This window comes from Aquarana catesbeiana, linkage group LG08, assembly GCF_042186555.1.
Source record: "Aquarana catesbeiana isolate 2022-GZ linkage group LG08, ASM4218655v1, whole genome shotgun sequence".
Taxonomy (NCBI): domain Eukaryota; kingdom Metazoa; phylum Chordata; class Amphibia; order Anura; family Ranidae; genus Aquarana; species Aquarana catesbeiana.
Window position 1 is genome coordinate 130,909,736 of NC_133331.1, and position 25,665 is coordinate 130,935,400.

General features: G+C 42.3%; 1 protein-coding gene across 1 annotated transcript in view; it reads right to left on the reverse strand.

Annotated features, from left to right (window-relative positions):
• Positions 1 to 8,638, reverse strand: part of LOC141106704 (intelectin-1-like) — a 38,539-nt gene extending 29,901 nt beyond the window's left edge. The window contains exons 1-4 of the mRNA XM_073597640.1: positions 8,360 to 8,638; positions 7,842 to 8,000; positions 1,347 to 1,467; positions 1,145 to 1,248 (exon numbers count right to left, since the gene is read on the reverse strand). Of these exons, the coding sequence (XP_073453741.1) occupies positions 1,145 to 1,248; positions 1,347 to 1,467; positions 7,842 to 8,000; positions 8,360 to 8,551 (576 nt within the window). The 5' untranslated portion in view covers positions 8,552 to 8,638. The remainder of the gene's footprint in view (positions 1 to 1,144; positions 1,249 to 1,346; positions 1,468 to 7,841; positions 8,001 to 8,359) is intronic.
• Positions 8,639 to 25,665: the final 17,027 nt, after the last annotated feature.

Sequence of the window (25,665 nt, forward strand, 5' to 3'; positions counted from 1 at the left end):
GAGATAAGGTGTTATTTATTATTGGCCTTGGAGTTATTGCTTTGACATTATTTTTTTAGTTAAATAATGATTTGATTTGGTAAATTTTCTATATTTTTGGATGCATAGAATGCACTTTTTGTTCTATTGGCAGATAGCATGTCTAATTTTATTTGTTTTCTTAATGCACAATAAAAAATTGTGGAGAATAATACTTGGCTATGTGTTTTACTTCAAATGACAGTTTGGGAGTAGGCAGTTACATTTTAGAAAATAAAATGTAAAATTGACAAGGGAGACCAATATAGTTTTATCTTTGATCTTAAAAACTAGGGGATAATGGTGTTGTGGTAACTTGCCCAAATTAAAAAAAAAAGCATAATAATATTATTCTTGATATCACTAGAAAAAAAAAAAGCCTTTGAAAATTCGTTTGCATTAACTCCATCAGTATCACCAGCAAAGCAGCTTCATTATTATCCCATTAAAGAAGAAGAGAATTTGCGCTGCATTTGGAGATTTCATAATTTGCCACGTCATGAAAGTTAATTCTCCATTACAAATGCTAGTTTACAAGACCAACCGCTTCTGGCTCGTCCTTGCTTCCAAGCATGCGTGTTTGTACTTTTGACTTTTGTCCGATGGACCTGTGTACACACGCTCGGAAAATCCGACAACAGACATTTGTCCGCGGAAAATTTTAAAACCTGCTATCCAACATTTGTCCGACAACAAAATCTGACAACAATTGTCCGATGGAGCATACACATGGTCGGATTTTCCGCCAACAGCCTGTCATCACACATTTCCCGTCAGAAAATCCGATCGTGTGTACGAGGCTTTAAGTTGTTCTAACTAGTAGAAGATATTTACAATATGCAATCCTACAAATCTTAAAGGGATTCAAATTCAATGAAAACTATTAATATTATCTAGCTCTTTGATCCCTTTTCCCACTTCACTCCTCCTATGCATCCAAATCTGTTTGATTCATAGTAGTTGCAAACAAAATATGCATACAACCCCTTTTTTACTTTTTGGTATTAGTGTATGATGTACAGCAATGGCTTCTATGCCTTCATGTTGAAAAAATATGATCATGCAAATAAGAGTACTGTAAATGTGCAAGACATTGTATCAATACTAATGAAGCATTAATACTTACACACTCTACATTGCAGCCTGTCACTTTCACTCCAGCGCACAAAGCCAAGGGAGCTCTTTCTGTGTTAATAGCTCGGAACTGGACATAGCCGGCAGTGAACTCTTCTGTACCAAAAGAATGGATCATTAACTTGTTAATTATGTCACAGAACTCACATATAGAACAAAACATAAGAATTGATGGATATTTATCATAATCTTACTTGCTCCCAATGGTGAGTAGTAAGATGCTGTCTTATCAGCACTTCCAAAATCATACACTACAGGAACAGCAGATCCATTGTTTGCCAAACAGGCTCCAACATTGTACACCAAAGGGTATTTCTATGAAAAAGATAAAAACGTTGACTGAAACCATTGATGGGTAATAAATGACTCAATACTGTACTCTTATTGTAATAGAACTACTTTATCCATAGTACATAAAGCAAGGTGATAACAGCTGAGAAAAAAATTGGTCTAAATACATATCCTGTCATTAGGCTTGTCTAATTGTATCTATTTCCTGAATAAGCATAGCACAAAGACCACAAACAAATATTAAAATGAAAAAATATACATTCATATTAATCATTCATATATTATATATTACAAAATTATCCTTGTTTATTATGTAAAAAATGCAATGACTTTGCAAAAGTTCTCATTTAGAAACCAACTAGAATTTATGGTTTACTAATCCGACTACTGTAGATGGTAATCTGAATATCTGCTATACATTGCTGAGCCTTGGATGAAGTTACAAGGCTGGCCACACATTTTACAATTTTCTTGTACAATTTTCCTTTAGATTGATCAAAACCATATCATTTGAGGTCAAACCCAGGGCCGGGACAAGGGATGGGGGGGACACTCTGAGGAGATTGAGGGGGAGGGGATTTTTGTTGGGAGGGACAATTTGGGGGGGGGGGGCGGTGTAGTGATCGAGTATATGTATTAATATTGGGTGTATAGATAATTAATATTTAGGTATTATTATAATGATGATGAAGTACTCTTCCGCAGCAACCCAATTCTTCCAGAGAGATGCACTTTATTGACTTCCAACACAGAACAAAGTCCAAAGTCCACAGATGACAAAGAAATCCGACAGAGGAGATATAATTCAGAAACCCATATTATTCAGTCTTCCCATATAATTCAGTCTTCCCAGCCATGCACAGACAAGCCTCCCTCATACACAGACAAGCCTCACTTACCCATACAGACAAGCCTCACTTACCAAACCTATAGACTGAATGCCATGTTATATTCACCAGGCATTGAATGGCTGAGCAATTTGATTGGCCATTTCAATTTAGGACTTTGATTAGCTTTAGTCTTTCAAACAGACAACAACCCCCAGCCGTGAACAGCCGTGAACCATCCCAATTTGCACTCCCGCATATCAACATCAACAAGTCCCCTTTAGATATGTGTATACCACCTGAATACCCTTTGAGATGTTCAAATAGACTTGCATAAGATTAACACATCAAAGAGTCTTCAGCTGTTAAAATTCAGTTGGACAATGCAACTGAATTTCTGGTCAGCATGGCACTCCAATACAATATTATACATAAATTGGCCAATATATTACAACATATACCCCCACTTGGGTCGGTTCTAACTACTAGAACTGACCCATAAATCAAACAACAAAAAAATATCATTACGATTTAAGGTACTGGATGCTTTACAATGGCTCATATAAAATATGAAGTTGAAACTGGTTACATCTCTCTTCGCCAGCCTCTAAAATATCCCCATGAAACAGTTATTAGATAATATAACTTTTAGACCATGACTGGAAAAGGATTTGGTAAACATCAGTGGCCCATATAGCTGTTAGGCCTTATTATATCACATCAAGATCTTGAATATTGCGCAAAGACGAGCTGATGTCACAGTCCATTCTTTGGTCTGTCTTCATCACATCTCTCACCATCTCACTGAAAGTAAACTTGGTATGCTCTGGGAACTCCAATCCACAAGTCCAGGATTCTCTCATCTCCAGGCTCAAGCTTTCCATTTTTAAAGATGCTTTTACGCAAACACTCTACTTTCATCTTTATAGTAAGAAGAACTATCAATGTACCAGCACTCACTTTCAAGGTCAAAAGGTTTGGATATGGCAGTAAAAACTGTGCTTCAAACTATTTTCTTGCACTTGACATTCATGAGTCCATCTTTGCTGATTGCCAGTCACAATTTGCTTTTGTAATTTGCTGTAGGCCGACCCCTCATTGCCTTCAATAAAGCAGTTACTTGGATCATTCAGTCCACAATTACACTTGAACGGTATACCAACATATACATATAGATATACCCCCACACGATGGTTCAGATAGAATCAGCTTTACATCAGTGTTTATCAGATCTTCTATCCAGACAAAGCGGCAGTGGAAATTCTTGCCAGTATCTTCACCATGAAAGGTAGAAAGATCTTTTTCATCCATATATGTCATAGCCTTTAGCATATTATAAACAACTGAGTCAACAAAGTTTCAAATCATGACTAGAGTGATGAATTTCACTCACCCCTCTTATAAATTTAGGAAAACCACCCAACATGCTATAATTTATGCTATGTCAAGCCATTGTGCAGCATCTCACCTTAGATGTCAAATATATTGATCAATACGCATTATGTAATATGTACAGATGTTATGAAAATTATTTTAGGTTAAAATGCTTCTCTTTGGTTTTAAGATAAAAGTTCAAGAAATAAAACAAACAAAAATAAAAAATGAAAAGCAAAATATATCAGGAAAAGGGAGAAAAATTAAAAATTAGGGCGTTGAAGAAAAAAGAAAAAAAAAAGGTCCATTGCTTGATGAATATTGAGAGTCCATGAATTTTTTATAATTCCTTGTATAGTGATATATTTGTTTATTCAGCGTTTCTCCCCCACTAGCCAGCAATTTCAGACTGTGCTTCTGCTATTCACCGTCATTTAAATTTCAATATCTGAAAGACAAAAAAACTCTCCAACAAAACTAATTAGCAAGGTCCTTAAACATTGTTTGAGGTTAAAACAAAACACTATTTACACGTTTACAGTTTGGAGCTAATTCACCCCCACTGCTAGACAAGTGTCATCTGCATTCAAAGACAGATCTGGAGAATGTACATCTTGTACATTCATGACACCCTGCCTCCCCTTCAACTGCTGTAATAATTTATCACGTTCCCCTCTCATCTTGTCATACTCAATTTTCAGGTGGTCATATTTCTGTTTTAACTGAGAAAACGGTATCCAAGTCTTGGACCTTTTCTTATTATTATTTTGTTCAGCTCTGTTTTTCATATTAATATCACCTATGTTTGACCCGGTGTGTCCTCTCTGGGTGTTGTCATAGGATATTATCTTCTGATCTTTATGTTCAGTATTTGTCCTAAACAATGTGGCTAAATCAATTTTGACAGCCTGCTCATTTGACTTTCTCCATAAATGGTCTGCTCTCAACAATATGTCTTTTAAAACATGAGGATTTGGGGTAACTAATAAAATATTTTGTTTGATATCTTCATGCAAAGCATCTAGAAACATACTCATATGTATCAAGCCACCACGCTCAAATGCAAGATTATTACCGACCAATAATTCCATAATAGTTGCTATCCTGTGTGACAATTCATAGGGAGATTCATTTTGCATTTGTTGGATCTTTCCATGAATAGTAACATCAGAACGTACACCATACAAAACACATAATAATTCCAGTAATATGTTCCTTGTCCTCAGAGGCTGAATACAGATTTGTTTAATTCTCATCCAAAGACCACTTCCTACAGAATGTTGCAAAACTCTTTCTAAGTCAGATGGGTTGAGATTGTACATATCTCTGACTTGCTGCACGTCACAAAACCATTTTAAAAATCTGTTTAAATCATGGTATGGAACCATTCCTATTTCTTTAAGAATTGCGTCTAATAATTTTGGTTTCAATGGCTTCATTACAAGCTGAACTTCACCTGTATTATTATTATTGTTATAAACTGTGGTAGTCACAGTGGGGGCAGCTGGTAATGAATTATCAGATTTAATATGAGGTTCTGTTTGCTGCAGATTGCTGAATCCAAGATTTGATGCATATCTGCATTCCTGAGATCTCTTCTCTAATTCCATAATTCTTAATTTTGATCTCTCATTTTCCTCTGATATTTCATCACAATGTTTAGATTTCTCAAGTAAAGCTTCTCCAATCGTAACCGCATGCAATTTTAAATTTACTGTCTCGGTGTCTGATTGGTTTTGTAACCTCTCACAAACACTGTTGCTATTATCAACTGCCTTCTGTAACTGGGTAATTTCCTCAACCTTACCATTCAAAGAACTTTCCATTGTTAAACAGCAAGATAACAAGCCCTGTATAATGCAACCTTTTCTTTTACTTTCTGAAATTTTGCTATCAAAAATATTTTTCTCTAAAAATTCCTTCATCATCGTCCACGTCTGCTTACATTTTTCTGGAATTTCATAAGGACCGCCATGGCGCTTAATACATTTTAATACCCATCTGTTAACTTTATCAGAACTGACACACTGAGTAAGCATTTTGACTATATTACTAATAGTTAAAAAAAAGGAAATATTTTACTCACCGCATTAGTTACTCCTTCAGATTCCAGTTCGGGTCTTCTGGTACACGACACAGTCCTTTTTTTGTTGTTTCCAATCTCCAGAGAATAATTCTGGGGTTCCTAACTTGTTTAAATTTGTAGATCAGACTCTCTTATGTCACAACCAGACATTAGAGTCACAGCACAGCTCTTGGTTCTTCATCAGACTTCTGTCCACCTCACAGGATTGTTGTCACCACCGACTTCTGTTACTAAGTCCGAAAATGCTCTTCTGGTCACTTGAACGGCACAAATGTAGTGATCGAATTTAAGTTCAAAGAACGGGTCACGGCACCAGTTTAGTGATCGAGTATATTGTATTGAATATGTATTGGGTGGATAGATAATTAATATTTAGGTATTATTATAATGATGATGTAAGTACTCTTCCGCAGCAACCCAATTCTTCCAGAGAGATGCACTTTATTGACTTCCAACACAGAACAAAGTCCAAAGTCCACAGATGACAAAGAAATCCGACAGAGGAAATATAATTCAGAAACCCATATTATTCAGTCTTCCCATATAATTCAGTCTTCCCAGCCATGCACAGACAAGCCTCCCTCATACACAGACAAGCCTCACTTACCCATACAGACAAGCCTCACTTACCAAACCTATAGACTGAATGCCATGTTATATTCACCAGGCATTGAATGGCTGAGCAATTTGATTGGCCATTTCAATTTAGGACTTTGATTAGCTTTAGTCTTTCAAACAGACAACAACCCCCAGCCGTGAACAGCCGTGAACCACCCCAATTTGCACTCCCGCATATCAACATCAACAAGTCCCCTTTAGATATGTGTATACCACCTGAATACCCTTTGAGATGTTCAAATAGACTTGCATAAGATTAACACATCAAAGAGTCTTCAGCTGTTAAAATTCAATTGGACAATGCAACTGAATTTCTGGTCAGCATGGCACTCCAATACAATATTATACATAAATTGGCCAATATATTACAACAGGCGGCAGGGGGTAATAATTGCTAGGAGTGATTTAGGGGGATTTGTGTTGGGAGGGGGGATAAGGCAAAAGGATTTGTGGTAGGAGGGGGGATTTGGGGGGGTTGTGCTAGAAGAGGTGATATGGTGCAGGAGGGAGAAGAATTGTGCTAGGAGGGGAAATTTGTTTGGGGGGATTTGTGCTCAGAGGGGAAATTTAGGGGGTGGATTTGGATTTGGAGTGGGGGAGAAACAATGTGTACTCGGAAGGGAAATTTAAGGGGTAGAGGATTTGTGCTTGGAGGGGTGACTTTTTCTGGGGAGGGGCATTTGTGTTGGGGGGATTTGGGGGATGGAGGCAAAGATTTGTGCTGAATAAGAACATTTTTGAATAAGAAAACTGTATAATGTATGGCCAGCTTAAAAGGATAAGTTCACCTTTTAAAAAAAATAAAAATAAATGCACATGCTTTTGCAGGTAAAAGAAATGTGCATATATTTTTTTTTACTTGCAACCTGTAAAGCATTGCACCCACAATCAGCAGATCATGGGTGCCATGCAGGACTCCTGCAGACTTGTCAGTGTATCTGTTTGCTCAAACGGGCAGGCATATACACACTGACAGGAAGAGACAATGAACTACCAATGAGTCCTCAACAGCGCCATGGTAGTTCATTGAGAACTACACACCGACAACCGCAAAGGCTGTTGGTACTTGTAGTTTGCCATTCACAGAACTCTGTGAATGAATGATGTCCCCGGGCAGCTGCCTTGCTGTCAATAAAGGCAGCGGAGTGGGCAGCAGCTGCAAGATTGGGAACATGTTACACCTTAAAAACGGGTTCTCAAAGATGAATTTATCTTTTAAGGAGCAAAGTGCAATAACTAAATTCAGTAATCCAATTTGCGCTTGTGAGTGAGATTTACAAAGAATGGCTTTTGACTGGTGCTATGGGAAATAACTGGGTTAGAGCTTTGCTGCTTGCCCTATTTTATTTAATAAACCCATTTGTTTGAGTTTTGATTTCATAAGAACGTGCATGGTTCATATTTTTCAAACAACTTTGACAAACAAAGTAAAACCCTTTGTGTTAAAAGCTAGATAAAGTACAAAGGCCAGATATATTCCACAGAATGCTTACCTTGTAAAGCTGGAAGAGGTTTCCACCCTCCTGTTTAAAGAAACTGTTGTCCGTGCGATATTGCAACAAAGATGAATTCCTCCAATGAGACAAGTGTGTGTCATTGGGAACATGCCACAGACTCATATCTTTGGCAGTAATATCATAATATCCTGGATTCTAAAAACAAATTATTTAAAAACAGATTATTGTCTACGCATAGACATTATTAAGTTCAGAATAAATGGAAGTATTGTAGAAATTTGCCCTAAAAGTACTTTTCAGAGCTATCTGGTCAGTAAGAATCAGACTGAAGTCTACATGAAAAGTGATGATTGTGTAATGGTTTATATTTTGTGGCTGGCAGTCTTCACATGAATGGATATTTTTCAAAAATTCTGGAAGGTCACTGCAAACAGTACACAGGCCCTTGCCAACAACACAGCAGCAAGAATTTACTAAAAATGTCCTTCAGGTGCCTCATATTGTGGAAGCTAAACTAAAATAGTTCAATGTTTTTTTTTTTTTAATTGTAATACCTTGTAATTATCACTGGTTGCACCAACTGACAACCCAAATGTGGCATAATTTGCCCAGTTTCCTTCTCCCATTGGATTATTGAGGTTGTTTCCCTGCTGGCTGGACCAGCGATCTCCTGATGTGCATTTCCCATTCATGTTGTTCTCGTGTACACTTGCCACCAGTGTCCAACCTCCACCATTGGTTGTCATATCACAGAAGGTTTGGTAGATCAATCCATCTTCAGTGGACAGCAGGTAAATTCCATCTGGAGTAGCAGTATATTGTTTAGTTCAGAATTTATACTTGGACTAGAATCCACACCCAGTATACAGCTGATAAAATCATGGTAGAAGAAGGGTTACACATGCACTGCTTTAATCTTTAATCATCATAAATGCAGACAATTTTCATATATTTGTTCTGTCTTTGCCCTTGGTCACTAATTTCTACATTTGCACAAATGCAACCTTCTCTTGTTTTTTCGCATATAACAAATTATCTCCTCCTCTATAGTCTATTGTGCAGTCACTACATTTCCAACCACACCTCATCTGTCAACCATTTGTATTAATTTCTCTACGGGACTCCAGTTAACCTGAGCTCCGCCTTTTAAAACACTTCAGAATGCAGCTTCCCATCTGAATTTATAGTCTAAAATCAGCTTCCATCATTCTCCCCTTTTGTTTCTCTCAGGCAATTCTTTGCTCTCTGGAATTCTCTTCACTACCTTAGACATGTTTCCACCTTTATAATTTAAGCAGTCCCTCAAAACCCACCTCCTCAAAACGTGTTCCCTTGTTATCATATTATTGCAAACTATGTAAGCAACACTTACCAGCTTCAACAACTACGCATTCAAAGGAAAATAAGTCATCTAATTTGTATGAGCAACAAGGTTGCTTCTCTCATGTGCATAAGAAACAGAATTAATTATACATTGAGCGGTTTACTACAAACACAAATAAAATAGTAAAGAACAGGGAAAAATAAAATCTCTTTAGTTGACCTAATCATCATTTTACTACAAAAATACAAGTGCTTAAAAAGAGTTAGGGACAGACCTAAACTCCTTACCAGAACTACTTCAGAGTCTCTTCAAATACGGGTCTGGAGATCTCTGATCCGTTCATAATATATTTTATATAATATATATATATATATATATATATATACACACACACATACACACACACACTCACACACACATATACACACAATCAGGTCCATAAATATTGGGACATCGACACAATTCTAATTTTTTTTTGGCTCTATACACCACCACTAGGGGTGAGCTTCGTGTTCGAGTCGAACCCATGTTCGACTCGAACATCGTCTGTTCGCCCGTTCGCCAAATTGCGAACGATATGGGCCGTTCGAACCAAATTCGTGTGGTGCGTCATGGCCCATAATTCACTGCGGCATCGCAGTGCATTGCTGGCTGATGATTGGCCAAGCATGCACTATGACCCGCATGCTTGGCCAATCACAGCGCCGTAGAGAGAGCTGTAATTGGCCAAAGCCAGGGTGGCTTTGGCCAATTATGGCTCAGGGGGTTTAGAACACGCCCCACACTATATAAGGCCGCCTGCACGGCGGCCCTGTGTAGTGTGTGTTCCGGCCTTGAGATACATAGATAGGCAGAGAGACAGTGTCATTTCATTTGAGTTAGCTAGATTAGGCAGGACAATCAGTGAGTTAGCTGCATTTACAGTGTATTGTGTATATATATGCATCCCAGGTGTTGCATATATATATATATACACTGTATTCAGTTTAGCTAGATCTGTTCCTGTTATCTTCTTACTGACAGGCAGGCTTGTCTTGTTACAGTATTTACAGCTACCTGAAGAAAATTGCTGGTGTTCTTTTGATCCGATTAGTACCACAGTCAGGCAGCTAGACTATTTACAGTTAGTGCAGTGCGTCCTGCTCACAGTGTTCAGCTAAAACTACAAGTTAGTGGGGTGCGTCCTGCTCACAGTGTTCAGCTAAAACTACAAGTTAGTGCGGTGCGTCCTGCTCACAGTGTTCAGCTAAAACTACAAGTTAGTGTAGTGAGACCTCTGCACAGTGTTCATCTAAAGCTACAAGTTAGTGCAGTGCGTCCTGCTCACAGTGTTCAGCTAAAACTACAAGTTAGTGGGGTGCGTCCTGCTCACAGTGTTCAGCTAAAACTACAAGTTAGTGCGGTGCGTCCTGCTCACAGTGTTCAGCTAAAACTACAAGTTAGTGTAGTGAGACCTCTGCACAGTGTTCAGCTAAAACTACAAGTTAGTGCAGTGCGTCCTGCTCACAGTGTTCAGCTAAAACTACAAGTTAGTGTAGTGAGACCTCTGCACAGTGTTCATCTAAAACTACAAGTTAGTGCAGTGCGTCCTGCTCACAGTGTTCAGCTAAAACTACAAGTTAGTGCGGTGCGTCCTGCTCACAGTGTTCAGCTAAAACTACAAGTTAGTGGGGTGCGTCATGCTCACAGTGTTCAGTTAAAACTACAAGTTAGTGTAGTGAGACCTCTGCACAGTGTTCATATAAAGCTACAAGTTACTGCAGTACGTCCTGCTCACAGTGTTCAACTAAAACTACAAGTTAGTGGGGTGAGACCTCTGCACAGTGTTCAGCTAAAACTATAAGTTAATGCGGTGCATTCTGTTCACAGTGTTCAGCTAAAACTACAAGTTAGTGTAGTGAGACCTCTGCACAGTGTTCAGCTAAAACTACAAGTTAGTGTGGTGCGTCCTGCTCACAGTGTTCAGCTAAAACTACAAGTTAGTGTAGTGAGACCTCTGCACAGTGTTCAGCTAAAACTACAAGTTAGTGCAGTGCGTCCTGCTCACAGTGTTCAGCTAAAACTACAAGTTAGTGCGGTGCGTCCTGCTCACAGTGTTCAGCTAAAACTACAAGTTAGTGGGGTGAGACCTCTGCACAGTGTTCAGCTAAAACTACAAGTTAGTGCAGTGAGTCCTTCTCACAGTGTTCAGCTAAAACTACAAGGTAGTGTAGTGAGACCTCTGCACAGTGTTCATCTAAAACTACAAGTTAGTGCAGTGCATCCTGCTCACAGTGTTCAGCTAAAACTACAAGTTAGTGCAGTGCTTCCTGCTCACAGTGTTCAGCTAAAACTACAAGTTAGTGGGGTGAGACCTCTGCACAATGTTCAGCTAAAACTACAAGTTAGTGCGGTGCGTCCTGCTCACAGTGTTCAGCTAAAACTACAAGTTAGTGTAGTGAGACCTCTGCACAGTGTTCATCTAAAACTACAAGTTAGTGCAGTGCGTCCTGCTCACAGTGTTCAGCTAAAACTACAAGTTAGTGCGGTGCGTCCTGCTCACAGTGTTCAGCTAAAACTACAAGTTAGTGCGGTGCGTCCTGCTCACAGTGTTCAGCTAAAACTACAAGTTAGTGTAGTGAGACCTCTGCACAGTGTTCATCTAAAACTACAAGTTAGTGCAGTGCGTCCTGCTCACAGTGTTCAGCTAAAACTACAAGTTAGTGCGGTGCGTCCTGCTCACAGTGTTCAGCTAAAACTACAAGTTAGTGGGGTGCGTCCTGCTCACAGTGTTCAGCTAAAACTACAAGTTAGTGCGGTGCGTCATGCTCACAGTGTTCAGTTAAAACTACAAGTTAGTGTAGTGAGACCTCTGCACAGTGTTCATATAAAGCTACAAGTTACTGCAGTGCGTCCTGCTCACAGTGTTCAACTAAAACTACAAGTTAGTGGGGTGAGACCTCTGCACAGTGTTCAGCTAAAACTACAAGTTAATGCGGTGCGTTCTGCTCACAGTGTTCAGCTAAAACTACAAGTTAGTGTAGTGAGACCTCTGCACAGTGTTCAGCTAAAACTACAAGTTAGTGTGGTGCGTCCTGCTCACAGTGTTCAGCTAAAACTACAAGTTAGTGTAGTGAGACCTCTGCACAGTGTTCATCTAAAACTACAAGTTAGTGCAGTGCGTCCTGCTCACAGTGTTCAGCTAAAACTACAAGTTAGTGTGGTGCGTCCTGCTCACAGTGTTCAGCTAAAACTACAAGTTAGTGGGGTGAGACCTCTGCACAATGTTCAGCTAAAACTACAAGTTAGTGCGGTGCGTCCTGCTCACAGTGTTCAGCTAAAACTTCAAGTTAGTGTGGTGTGTCCTGCTCACAGAGTTCAGCTAAAACTACAAGTTAGTGGGGTGAGACCTCTGCACAATGTTCAGCTAAAACTACAAGTTAGTGCGGTGCGTCCTGCTCACAGTGTTCAGCTAAAACTACAAGTTAGTGTAGTGAGACCTCTGCACAGTGTTCATCTAAAACTACAAGTTAGTGCAGTGCGTCCTGCTCACAGTGTTCAGCTAAAACTACAAGTTAGTGGGGTGCGTCCTGCTCACAGTGTTCAGCTAAAACTACAAGTTAGTGCGGTGCGTCATGCTCACAGTGTTCAGTTAAAACTACAAGTTAGTGTAGTGAGACCTCTGCACAGTGTTCATATAAAGCTACAAGTTACTGCAGTGCGTCCTGCTCACAGTGTTCAACTAAAACTACAAGTTAGTGGGGTGAGACCTCTGCACAGTGTTCAGCTAAAACTACAAGTTAATGCGGTGCGTTCTGCTCACAGTGTTCAGCTAAAACTACAAGTTAGTGTGGTGCGTCCTGCTCACAGTGTTCAGCTAAAACTACAAGTTAGTGCGGTGCGTCCTGCTCACAGTGTTCAGCTAAAACTACAAGTTAGTGCGGTGCGTCCTGCTCACAGTGTTCAGCTAAAACTACAAGTTAGTGTAGTGAGACCTCTGCACAGTGTTCATCTAAAACTACAAATTAGTGCAGTGCGTCCTGCTCACAGTGTTCAGCTAAAACTACAAGTTAGTGCGGTGCGTCCTGCTCACAGTGTTCAGCTAAAACTACAAGTTAGTGCGGTGCGTCCTGCTCACAGTGTTCAGCTAAAACTACAAGTTAGTGGGGTGCGTCCTGCTCACAGTGTTCAGCTAAAACTACAAGTTAGTGCGGTGCGTCCTGCTCACAGTGTTCAGCTAAAACTACAAGTTAGTGTAGTGAGACCTCTGCACAGTGTTCATCTAAAGCTACAAGTTAGTGCAGTGCGTCCTGCTCACAGTGTTCAGCTAAAACTACAAGTTAGTGGGGTGCGTCCTGCTCACAGTGTTCAGCTAAAACTACAAGTTAGTGCGGTGCGTCCTGCTCACAGTGTTCAGCTAAAACTACAAGTTAGTGTAGTGAGACCTCTGCACAGTGTTCAGCTAAAACTACAAGTTAGTGCAGTGCGTCCTGCTCACAGTGTTCAGCTAAAACTACAAGTTAGTGTAGTGAGACCTCTGCACAGTGTTCATCTAAAACTACAAGTTAGTGCAGTGCGTCCTGCTCACAGTGTTCAGCTAAAACTACAAGTTAGTGCGGTGCGTCCTGCTCACAGTGTTCAGCTAAAACTACAAGTTAGTGGGGTGCGTCATGCTCACAGTGTTCAGTTAAAACTACAAGTTAGTGTAGTGAGACCTCTGCACAGTGTTCATATAAAGCTACAAGTTACTGCAGTGCGTCCTGCTCACAGTGTTCAACTAAAACTACAAGTTAGTGGGGTGAGACCTCTGCACAGTGTTCAGCTAAAACTATAAGTTAATGCGGTGCATTCTGCTCACAGTGTTCAGCTAAAACTACAAGTTAGTGTAGTGAGACCTCTGCACAGTGTTCAGCTAAAACTACAAGTTAGTGTGGTGCGTCCTGCTCACAGTGTTCAGCTAAAACTACAAGTTAGTGTAGTGAGACCTCTGCACAGTGTTCAGCTAAAACTACAAGTTAGTGCAGTGCGTCCTGCTCACAGTGTTCAGCTAAAACTACAAGTTAGTGCGGTGCGTCCTGCTCACAGTGTTCAGCTAAAACTACAAGTTAGTGGGGTGAGACCTCTGCACAGTGTTCAGCTAAAACTACAAGTTAGTGCAGTGAGTCCTTCTCACAGTGTTCAGCTAAAACTACAAGTTAGTGTAGTGAGACCTCTGCACAGTGTTCATCTAAAACTACAAGTTAGTGCAGTGCATCCTGCTCACAGTGTTCAGCTAAAACTACAAGTTAGTGCAGTGCGTCCTGCTCACAGTGTTCAGCTAAAACTACAAGTTAGTGGGGTGAGACCTCTGCACAATGTTCAGCTAAAACTACAAGTTAGTGCGGTGCGTCCTGCTCACAGTGTTCAGCTAAAACTACAAGTTAGTGTAGTGAGACCTCTGCACAGTGTTCATCTAAAACTACAAGTTAGTGCAGTGCGTCCTGCTCACAGTGTTCAGCTAAAACTACAAGTTAGTGCGGTGCGTCCTGCTCACAGTGTTCAGCTAAAACTACAAGTTAGTGCGGTGCGTCCTGCTCACAGTGTTCAGCTAAAACTACAAGTTAGTGTAGTGAGACCTCTGCACAGTGTTCATCTAAAACTACAAGTTAGTGCAGTGCGTCCTGCTCACAGTGTTCAGCTAAAACTACAAGTTAGTGCGGTGCGTCCTGCTCACAGTGTTCAGCTAAAACTACAAGTTAGTGGGGTGCGTCCTGCTCACAGTGTTCAGCTAAAACTACAAGTTAGTGCGGTGCGTCATGCTCACAGTGTTCAGTTAAAACTACAAGTTAGTGTAGTGAGACCTCTGCACAGTGTTCATATAAAGCTACAAGTTACTGCAGTGCGTCCTGCTCACAGTGTTCAACTAAAACTACAAGTTAGTGGGGTGAGACCTCTGCACAGTGTTCAGCTAAAACTACAAGTTAATGCGGTGCGTTCTGCTCACAGTGTTCAGCTAAAACTACAAGTTAGTGTAGTGAGACCTCTGCACAGTGTTCAGCTAAAACTACAAGTTAGTGTGGTGCGTCCTGCTCACAGTGTTCAGCTAAAACTACAAGTTAGTGTAGTGAGACCTCTGCACAGTGTTCATCTAAAACTACAAGTTAGTGCAGTGCGTCCTGCTCACAGTGTTCAGCTAAAACTACAAGTTAGTGTGGTGCGTCCTGCTCACAGTGTTCAGCTAAAACTACAAGTTAGTGGGGTGAGACCTCTGCACAATGTTCAGCTAAAACTACAAGTTAGTGCGGTGCGTCCTGCTCACAGTGTTCAGCTAAAACTTCAAGTTAGTGTGGTGTGTCCTGCTCACAGAGTTCAGCTAAAACTACAAGTTAGTGGGGTGAGACCTCTGCACAATGTTCAGCTAAAACTACAAGTTAGTGCGGTGCGTCCTGCTCACAGTGTTCAGCTAAAACTACAAGTTAGTGTAGTGAGACCTCTGCACAGTGTTCATCTAAAACTACAAGTTAGTGCAGTGCGTCCTGCTCACAGTGTTCAGCTAAAACTACAAGTTAGTGCGGTGCGTCCTGCTCACAGTGTTCAGCTAAAACTACAAGTTAGTGGGGTGCGTCCTGCTCACAGTGTTCAGCTAAAACTACAAGTTAGTGCGGTGCGTCATGCTCACAGTGTTCAGTTAAAACTACAAGTTAGTGTAGTTTGACCTCTGCACAGTGTTCATATAAAGCTACAAGTTACTGCAGTGCGTCCTGCTCACAGTGTTCAACTAAAACTACAAGTTAGTGGGGTGAGACCTCTGCACAGTGTTCAGCTAAAACTACAAGTTAATGCGGTGCGTTCTGCTCACAGTGTTCAGCTAAAACTACAAGTTAGTGTGGTGCATCCTGCTCACAGTGTTCAGCTAAAACTACAAGTTAGTGCGGTGCGTCCTGCTCACAGTGTTCAGCTAAAACTACAAGTTAGTGCGGTGCGTCCTGCTCACAGTGTTCCGCTAAAACTACAAGTTAGTGTAGTGAGACCTCTGCACAGTGTTCATCTAAAACTACAAGTTAGTGCAGTGCGTCCTGCTCACAGTGTTCAGCTAAAACTACAAGTTAGTGCGGTGCGTCCTGCTCACAGTGTTCAGCTAAAACTACAAGTTAGTGGGGTGCGTCCTGCTCACAGTGTTCAGCTAAAACTACAAGTTGGTGCGGTGCGTCATGCTCACAGTGTTCAGTTAAAACTACAAGTTAGTGTAGTGAGACCTCTGCACAGTGTTCATATAAAGCTACAAGTTACTGCAGTGCGTCCTGCTCACAGTGTTCAACTAAAACTACAAGTTAGTGGGGTGAGACCTCTGCACAGTGTTCAGCTAAAACTACAAGTTAGTGCAGTGCGTCCTGCTCACAGTGTTCAGCTAAAACTACAAGTTAGTGCGGTGCGTCCTGCTCACAGTGTTCAGCTAAAACTACAAGTTAGTGCGGTGCGTCCTGCTCACAGTGTTCAGCTAAAACTACAATTTAGTGTAGTGAGACCTCTGCACAGTGTTCATCTAAAACTACAAGTTAGTGCAGTGCGTCCTGCTCACAGTGTTCAACTAAAACTACAAGTTAGTGTGGTGCGTCCTGCTCACAGTGTTCAGCTAAAACTACAAGTTAGTGGGGTGAGACCTCTGCACAATGTTCAGCTAAAACAACAAGTTAGTGTGGTGCGTCCTGCTCACAGTGTTCAGCTAAAACTACAAGTTAGTGTAGTGAGACCTCTGCACAGTGTTCATCTAAAACTACAAGATAGTGCAGTGCGTCCTGCTCACAGTGTTCAGCTAAAACTACAAGTTAGTGCGGTGCGTCCTGCTCACAGTGTTCAGCTAAAACTACAAGTTAGAGGGGTGAGACCTCTGCACAGTGTTCAGCTAAAACTACAAGTTAGTGCGGTGCGTCCTGCTCACAGTGTTCAGCTAAAACTACAAGTTAGTGTGGTGAGACCTCTGCACAGTGTTCAGCTAAAACTACAAGTTAGTGTGGTGCGTCCTGCTCACAGTGTTCAGCTAAAACTACAAGTTAGTGTAGTGAGACCTCTGCACAGTGTTCATCTAAAACTACAAGTTAGTGCAGTGCGTCCTGCTCACAGTGTTCAGCTAAAACTACAAGTTAGTGTGGTGCGTCCTGCTCACAGTGTTCAGCTAAAACTACAAGTTAGTGGGGTGAGACCTCTGCACAGTGTTCAGCTAAAACTACAAGTTAGTGCAGTGAGTCCTGCTCACAGTGTTCAGCTAAAACTACAAGTTAGTGTAGTGAGACCTCTGCACAGTGTTCATCTAAAACTACAAGTTAGTGCAGTGCGTCCTGCTCACAGTGTTCAGCTAAAACTACAAGTTAGTGTGGTGCGTCCTGCTCACAGTGTTCAGCTAAAACTACAAGTTAGTGGGGTGAGACCTCTGCACAATGTTCAGCTAAAACTACAAGTTAGTGCGGTGCGTCCTGCTCACAGTGTTCAGCTAAAACTACAAGTTAGTGTAGTGAGACCTCTGCACAGTGTTCATCTAAAACTACAAGTTAGTGCAGTGCGTCCTGCTCACAGTGTTCAGCTAAAACTACAAGTTAGTGCGGTGCGTCCTGCTCACAGTGTTCAGCTAAAACTACAAGTTAGTGGGGTGAGACCTCTGCACAGTGTTCAGCTAAAACTACAAGTTAGTGCAGTGCGTCCTGCTCACAGTGTTCAGCTAAAACTACAAGTTAGTGGGGTGCGTCCTGCTCACAGTGTTCAGCTAAAACTACAAGTTAGTGGGGTGAGACCTCTGCACAGTGTTCAGCTAAAACTACAAGTTAGTGCGGTGTGTCCTGCTCACAGTGTTCAGCTAAAACTACAAGTTAGTGTGGTGCGTCCTGCTCACAGTGTTCAGCTAAAACTACAAGTTAGTGCAGTGCGTCCTGCTCACAGTGTTCAGCTAAAACTACAAGTTAGTGGGGTGAGACCTCTGCACAGTGTTCATATAAAGCTACAAGTTAGTGCAGTGCGTCCTGCTCACAGTGTTCAACTAAAACTACAAGTTAGTGGGGTGAGACCTCTGCACAGTGTTCAGCAAAAACTACAAGTTAATGCGGTGCGTTCTGCTCACAGTGTTCAGCTAAAACTACAAGTTAGTGCGGTGCGTCCTGCTCACAGTGTTCAGCTAAAACTACAAGTTAGTGCGGTGCGTCCTGCTCACAGTGTTCAGCTAAAACTACAAGTTAGTGCGGTGAGTCCTGCTCACAGTGTTCAGCTAAAACTACAAGTTAGTGGGGTGCGTCCTGCTCACAGTGTTCAGCTAAAACTACAAGTTAGTGTAGTGAGACCTCTGCACAGTGTTCAGCTAAAACTACAAGTTAGTGCGGTGCGTCCTGCTCACAGTGTTCAGCTAAAACTACAAGTTAGTGTAGTGAGACCTCTGTGCAGTGTTCATCTAAAACTACAAGTTAGTGCAGTGTGTCCCGCTCACAGTGTTCAGCTAAAACTACAAGTTAGTGCGGTGCGTCCTGCTCACAGTGTTCAGCTAAAACTACAAGTTAGTGGGGTGAGACCTCTGCACAGTGTTCATCTAAAACTACAAGTTAGTGCAGTGCGTCCTGCTCACAGTGTTCAGCTAAAACTACAAGTTAGTGCAGTGCGTCCTGCTCACAGTGTTCAGCTAAAACTACAAGTTAGTGTAGTGAGACCTCTGCACAGTGTTCATCTAAAACTACACGTTAGTGCAGTGCGTCCTGCTCACAGTGTTCAGCTAAAACTACAAGTTAGTGCGGTGCGTCCTGCTCACAGTGTTCAGCTAAAACTACAAGTTAGTGTAGTGAGACCTCTGCACAGTGTTCATCTAAAACTACAAGTTAGTGCAGTGCGTCCTGCTCACAGTGTTCAGCTAAAACTACAAGTTAGTGTAGTGAGACCTCTGCACAGTGTTCATCTAAAACTACAAGTTAGTGCAGTGCGTCCTGCTCACAGTGTTCAGCTAAAACTACAAGTTAGTGCAGTGCGTCCTGCTCACAGTGTTCAGCTAAAACTACAAGTTAGTGTGGTGCGTCCTGCTCACAGTGTTCAGCTAAAACTACAAGTTAGTGGGGTGAGACCTCTGCACAATGTTCAGCTAAAACTACAAGTTAGTGCGGTGCGTCCTGCTCACAGTGTTCAGCTAAAACTACAAGTTAGTGTAGTGAGACCTCTGCACAGTGTTCATCTAAAACTACAAGTTAGTGCAGTGCGTCCTGCTCACAGTGTTCAGCTAAAACTACAAGTTAGTGCGGTGTGTCCTGCTCACAGTGTTCAGCTAAAACTACAAGTTAGTGGGGTGAGACCTCTGCACAGTGTTCAGCTAAAACTACAAGTTAGTGCAGTGCGTCCTGCTCACAGTGTTCAGCTAAAACTACAAGTTAGTGTAGTGAGACCTCTGCACAGTGTTCATCTAAAACTACAAGTTAGTGCAGTGCGTCCTGCTCACAGTGTTCAGCTAAAACTACAAGTTAGTGGGGTGGGTCCTGCTCACAGTGTTCAGCTAAAACTACAAGTTAGTGGGGTGAGACCTCTGCACAGTGTTCAGCTAAAACTACAAGTTAGTGCGGTGCGTCCTGCTCACAGTGTTCAGCTAAAACTACAAGTTAGTGTGGTGCGTCCTGCTCACAGTGTTCAGCTAAAACTACAAGTTAGTGCAGTGCGTCCTGCTCACAGTGTTCAGCTGAAACTACAAGTTAGTGGGGTGAGACCTCTGCACAGTGTTCATATAAAGCTACAAGTTACTGCAGTGCGTCCTGCTCACAGTGTTCAACTAGAACTACAAGTTAGTGGGGTGAGACCTCTGCACAGTGTTCAGCTAAAACTACAAGTTAATGCGGTGCGTTCTGCTCACAGTGTTCAGCTAAAACTACAAGTTAGTGTGGTGCGTCCTGCTCACAGTGTTCAGCTAAAACTACAAGTTAGTGCGGTGCGTCCTGCTCACAGTGTTCAGCTAAAACTACAAGTTAGTGCGGTGCGTCCTGCTCACAGTGTTCAGCTAAAACTACAAGTTAGTGGGGTGCGTCCTGCTCACAGTGTTCAGCTAAAACTACAAGTTAGTGTGGTGCGTCCTGCTCACAGTGTTCAGCTAAAACTACAAGTTAGTGTAGTGAGACCTCTGCACAGTGTTCAGCTAAAACTACAAGTTAGTGCGGTGCGTCCTGCTCACAGTGTTCAGCTAAAACTACAAGTTAGTGTAGTGAGACCTCTGCACAGTGTTCATCTAAAACTACAAGTTAGTGCAGTGTGTCCCGCTCACAGTGTTGAGCTAAAACTACAAGTTAGTGCGGTGCGTCCTGCTCACAGTGTTCAGCTAAAACTACAAGTTAGTGGGGTGAGACCTCTGCACAGTGTTCATCTAAAACTACAAGTTAGTGCAGTGCGTCCTGCTCACAGTGTTCAGCTAAAACTACAAGTTAGTGCAGTGCGTCCTGCTCACAGTGTTCAGCTAAAACTACAAGTTAGTGTAGTGAGACCTCTGCACAGTGTTCATCTAAAACTACACGTTAGTGCAGTGCGTCCTGCTCACAGTGTTCAGCTAAAACTACAAGTTAGTGCGGTGCGTCCTGCTCACAGTGTTCAGCTAAAACTACAAGTTAGTGTAGTGAGACCTCTGCACAGTGTTCATCTAAAACTACAAGTTAGTGCAGTGCGTCCTGCTCACAGTGTTCAGCTAAAACTACAAGTTAGTGTAGTGAGACCTCTGCACAGTGTTCATCTAAAACTACAAGTTAGTGCAGTGCGTCCTGCTCACAGTGTTCAGCTAAAACTACAAGTTAGTGCAGTGCGTCCTGCTCACAGTGTTCAGCTAAAACTACAAGTTAGTGTGGTGCGTCCTGCTCACAGTGTTCAGCTAAAACTACAAGTTAGTGGGGTGAGACCTCTGCACAATGTTCAGCTAAAACTACAAGTTAGTGCGGTGCGACCTGCTCACAGTGTTCAGCTAAAACTACAAGTTAGTGTAGTGAGACCTCTGCACAGTGTTCATCTAAAACTACAAGTTAGTGCAGTGTGTCCCGCTCACAGTGTTCAGCTAAAACTACAAGTTAGTGCGGTGCGTCCTGCTCACAGTGTTCAGCTAAAACTACAAGTTAGTGGGGTGAGACCTCTGCACAGTGTTCATCTAAAACTACAAGTTAGTGCAGTGCGTCCTGCTCACAGTGTTCAGCTAAAACTACAAGTTAGTGCAGTGCGTCCTGCTCACAGTGTTCAGCTAAAACTACAAGTTAGTGTAGTGAGACCTCTGCACAGTGTTCATCTAAAACTACACGTTAGTGCAGTGCGTCCTGCTCACAGTGTTCAGCTAAAACTACAAGTTAGTGCGGTGCGTCCTGCTCACAGTGTTCAGCTAAAACTACAAGTTAGTGCGGTGCGTCCTGCTCACAGTGTTCAGCTAAAACTACAAGTTAGTGTAGTGAGACCTCTGCACAGTGTTCATCTAAAACTACAAGTTAGTGCAGTGCGTCCTGCTCACAGTGTTCAGCTAAAACTACAAGTTAGTGTAGTGAGACCTCTGCACAGTGTTCATCTAAAACTACAAGTTAGTGCAGTGCGTCCTGCTCACAGTGTTCAGCTAAAACTACAAGTTAGTGCGGTGCGTCCTGCTCACAGTGTTCAGCTAAAACTACAAGTTAGTGTAGTGAGACCTCTGCACAGTGTTCATCTAAAACTACAAGTTAGTGCAGTGCGTCCTGCTCACAGTGTTCAGCTAAAACTACAAGTTAGTGCAGTGCGTCCTGCTCACAGTGTTCAGCTAAAACTACAAGTTAGTGTGGTGCGTCCTGCTCACAGTGTTCAGCTAAAACTACAAGTTAGTGGGGTGAGACCTCTACACAATGTTCAGCTAAAACTACAAGTTAGTGCGGTGCGTCCTGCTCACAGTGTTCAGCTAAAACTACAAGTTAGTGTAGTGAGACCTCTGCACAGTGTTCATCTAAAACTACAAGTTAGTGCAGTGCGTCCTGCTCACAGTGTTCAGCTAAAACTACAAGTTAGTGCGGTGCGTCCTGCTCACAGTGTTCAGCTAAAACTACAAGTTAGTGGGGTGAGACCTCTGCACAGTGTTCAGCTAAAACTACAAGTTAGTGCGGTGCGTCCTGCTCACAGTGTTCAGCTAAAACTACAAGTTAGTGTGGTGCGTCCTGCTCACAGTGTTCAGCTAAAACTACAAGTTAGTGCAGTGCTTCCTGCTCACAGTGTTCAGCTAAAACTACAAGTTAGTGTAGTGAGACCTCTGCACAGTGTTCATCTAAAACTACAAGTTAGTGCAGTGCGTCCTGCTCACAGTGTTCAGCTAAAACTACAAGTTAGTGTGGTGCGCCCTGCTCACAGTGTTCAGCTAAAACTACAAGTTAGTGCGGTGAGACCTCTGCACAGTGTTCAGCTAAAACTACAAGTTAGTGCGGTGCGTCCTGCTCACAGTGTTCAGCTAAAACTACAAGTTAGTGTGGTGCGTCCTGCTCACAGTGTTCAGCTAAAACTACAAGTTAGTGCAGTGCGTCCTGCTCACAGTGTTCAGCTAAAACTACAAATTAGTGGGGTGAGACCTCTGCACAGTGTTCAGCTAAAACTACAAGTTAGTGCGGTGCGTCCTGCTCACAGTGTTCAGCTAAAACTACAAGTTAGTGGGTTGAGACCTCTGCACAGTGTTCAGCTAAAACTACAAGTTAGTGCGGTGCGTCCTGCTCACAGTGTTCAGCTAAAATTACAAGTTAGTGCGGTGCGTCCTGCTCACAGTGTTCAGCTAAAACTACAAGTTAGTGTAGTGAGACCTCTGCACAGTGTTCATCTAAAGCTACAAGTTAGTGCAGTGCGTCCTGCTCACAATGTTCAGCTAAAACTACAAGTTAGTGTGGTGCGTCCTGCTCACAGTGTTCAGCTAAAACTACAAGTTAGTGTAGTGAGACCTCTGCACAGTGTTCAGCTAAAACTACAAGTTAGTGCGGTGCGTCCTGCTCACAGTGTTCAGCTAAAACTACAAGTTAGTGTAGTGAGACCTCTGCACAGTGTTCATCTAAAACTACAAGTTAGTGCACTGTGTCCCGCTCACAGTGTTCAGCTAAAACTACAAGTTAGTGCGGTGCGTCCTGCTCACAGTGTTCAGCTAAAACTACAAGTTAGTGGGGTGAGACCTCTGCACAGTGTTCAGCTAAAACTACAAGTTAGTGTAGTGAGACCTCTGCACAGTGTTCATCTAAAACTACAAGTTAGTGCAGTGCGTCCTGCTCACAGTGTTCAGCTAAAACTACAAGTTAGTGGGGTGCGTCCTGCTCACAGTGTTCAGCTAAAACTACAAGTTAGTGTGGTGCGCCCTGCTCACAGTGTTCAGCTAAAACTACAAGTTAGTGCGGTGAGACCTCTGCACAGTGTTCAGCTAAAACTACAAGTTAGTGTAGTGAGACCTCTGCACAGTGTTCATCTAAAGCTACAAGTTAGTGCAGTGCGTCCTGCTCACAATGTTCAGCTAAAACTACAAGTTAGTGTGGTGCGTCCTGCTCACAGTGTTCAGCTAAAACTACAAGTTAGTGTAGTGAGACCTCTGCACAGTGTTCAGCTAAAACTACAAGTTAGTGCGGTGCGTCCTGCTCACAGTGTTCAGCTAAAACTACAAGTTAGTGTAGTGAGACCTCTGCACAGTGTTCATCTAAAACTACAAGTTAGTGCAGTGTGTCCCGCTCACAGTGTTCAGCTAAAACTACAAGTTAGTGCGGTGCGTCCTGCTCACAGTGTTCAGCTAAAACTACAAGTTAGTGGGGTGAGACCTCTGCACAGTGTTCAGCTAAAACTACAAGTTAGTGTAGTGAGACCTCTGCACAGTGTTCATCTAAAACTACAAGTTAGTGCAGTGCGTCCTGCTCACAGTGTTCAGCTAAAACTACAAGTTAGTGGGGTGCGTCCTGCTCACAGTGTTCAGCTAAAACTACAAGTTAGTGCGGTGCGTCATGCTCACAGTGTTCAGTTAAAACTACAAGTTAGTGTAGTGAGACCTCTGCACAGTGTTCATATAAAGCTAAAAGTTACTGCAGTGCGTCCTGCTCACAGTGTTCAACTAAAACTACAAGTTAGTGTGGTGCGTCCTGCTCACAGTGTTCAGCTAAAACTACAAGTTAGTGCGGTGCGTCCTGCTCACAGTGTTCAGCTAAAACTACAAGTTAGTGCGGTGTGTCCTGCTCACAGTGTTCAGCTAAAACTACAAGTTAGTGTAGTGAGACCTCTGCACAGTGTTCATCTAAAACTACAAGTTAGTGCAGTGCGTCCTGCTCACAGTGTTCAGCTAAAACTACAAGTTAGTGCGGTGCGTCCTGCTCACAGTGTTCAGCTAAAACTACAAGTTAGTGGGCTGCGTCCTGCTCACAGTGTTCAGCTAAAACTACAAGTTAGTGCGGTGCGTCATGCTCACAGTGTTCAGTTAAAACTAAAAGTTAGTGTAGTGAGACCTCTGCACAGTGTTCATATAAAGCTACAAGTTACTGCAGTGCGTCCTGCTCACAGTGTTCAACTAAAACTACAAGTTAGTGGGGTGAGACCTCTGCACAGTGTTCAGCTAAAACTACAAGTTAATGCGGTGCGTTCTGCTCACAGTGTTCAGCTAAAACTACAAGTTAGTGTAGTGAGACCTCTGCACAGTGTTCAGCTAAAACTACAAGTTAGTGCAGTGCGTCCTGCTCACAGTGTTCAGCTAAAACTACAAGATAGTGCGGTGCGTCCTGCTCACAGTGTTCAGCTAAAACTACAAGTTAGTGCGGTGCGTCCTGCTCACAGTGTTCAGCTAAAACTACAAGTTAGTGTAGTGAGACCTCTGCACAGTGTTCATCTAAAACTACAAGTTAGTGCAGTGCGTCCTGCTCACAGTGTTCAACTAAAACTACAAGTTAGTGTGGTGCGTCCTGCTCACAGTGTTCAGCTAAAACTACAAGTTAGTGGGGTGAGACCTCTGCACAATGTTCACCTAAAACTACAAGTTAGTGTAGTGAGACCTCTGCACAGTGTTCATCTAAAACTACAAGTTAGTGTAGTGAGACCTCTGCACAGTGTTCATCTAAAACTACAAGATAGTGTAGTGCGTCCTGCTCACAGTGTTCAGCTAAAACTACAAGATAGTGCGGTGCGTCCTGCTCACAGTGTTCAGCTAAAACTACAAGTTAGAGGGGTGAGACCTCTGCACAGTGTTCAGCTAAAACTACAAGTTAGTGCGGTGCGTCCTGCTCACAGTGTTCAGCTAAAACTACAAGTTAGTGTGGTGAGACCTCTGCACAGTGTTCAGCTAAAACTACAAGTTAGTGTGGTGCGTCCTGCTCACAGTGTTCAGCTAAAACTACAAGTTAGTGTAGTGAGACCTCTGCACAGTGTTCATCTAAACCTACAAGTTAGTGCAGTGCGTCCTGCTCACAGTGTTCAGCTAAAACTACAAGTTAGTGCGGTGCGTCCTGCTCACAGTGTTCAGCTAAAACTACAAGTTAGTGGGGTGAGACCTCTGCACAGTGTTCAGCTAAAACTACAAGTTAGTGCAGTGAGCCCTGCTCACAGTGTTCAGCTAAAACTACAAGTTAGTGTAGTGAGACCTCTGCA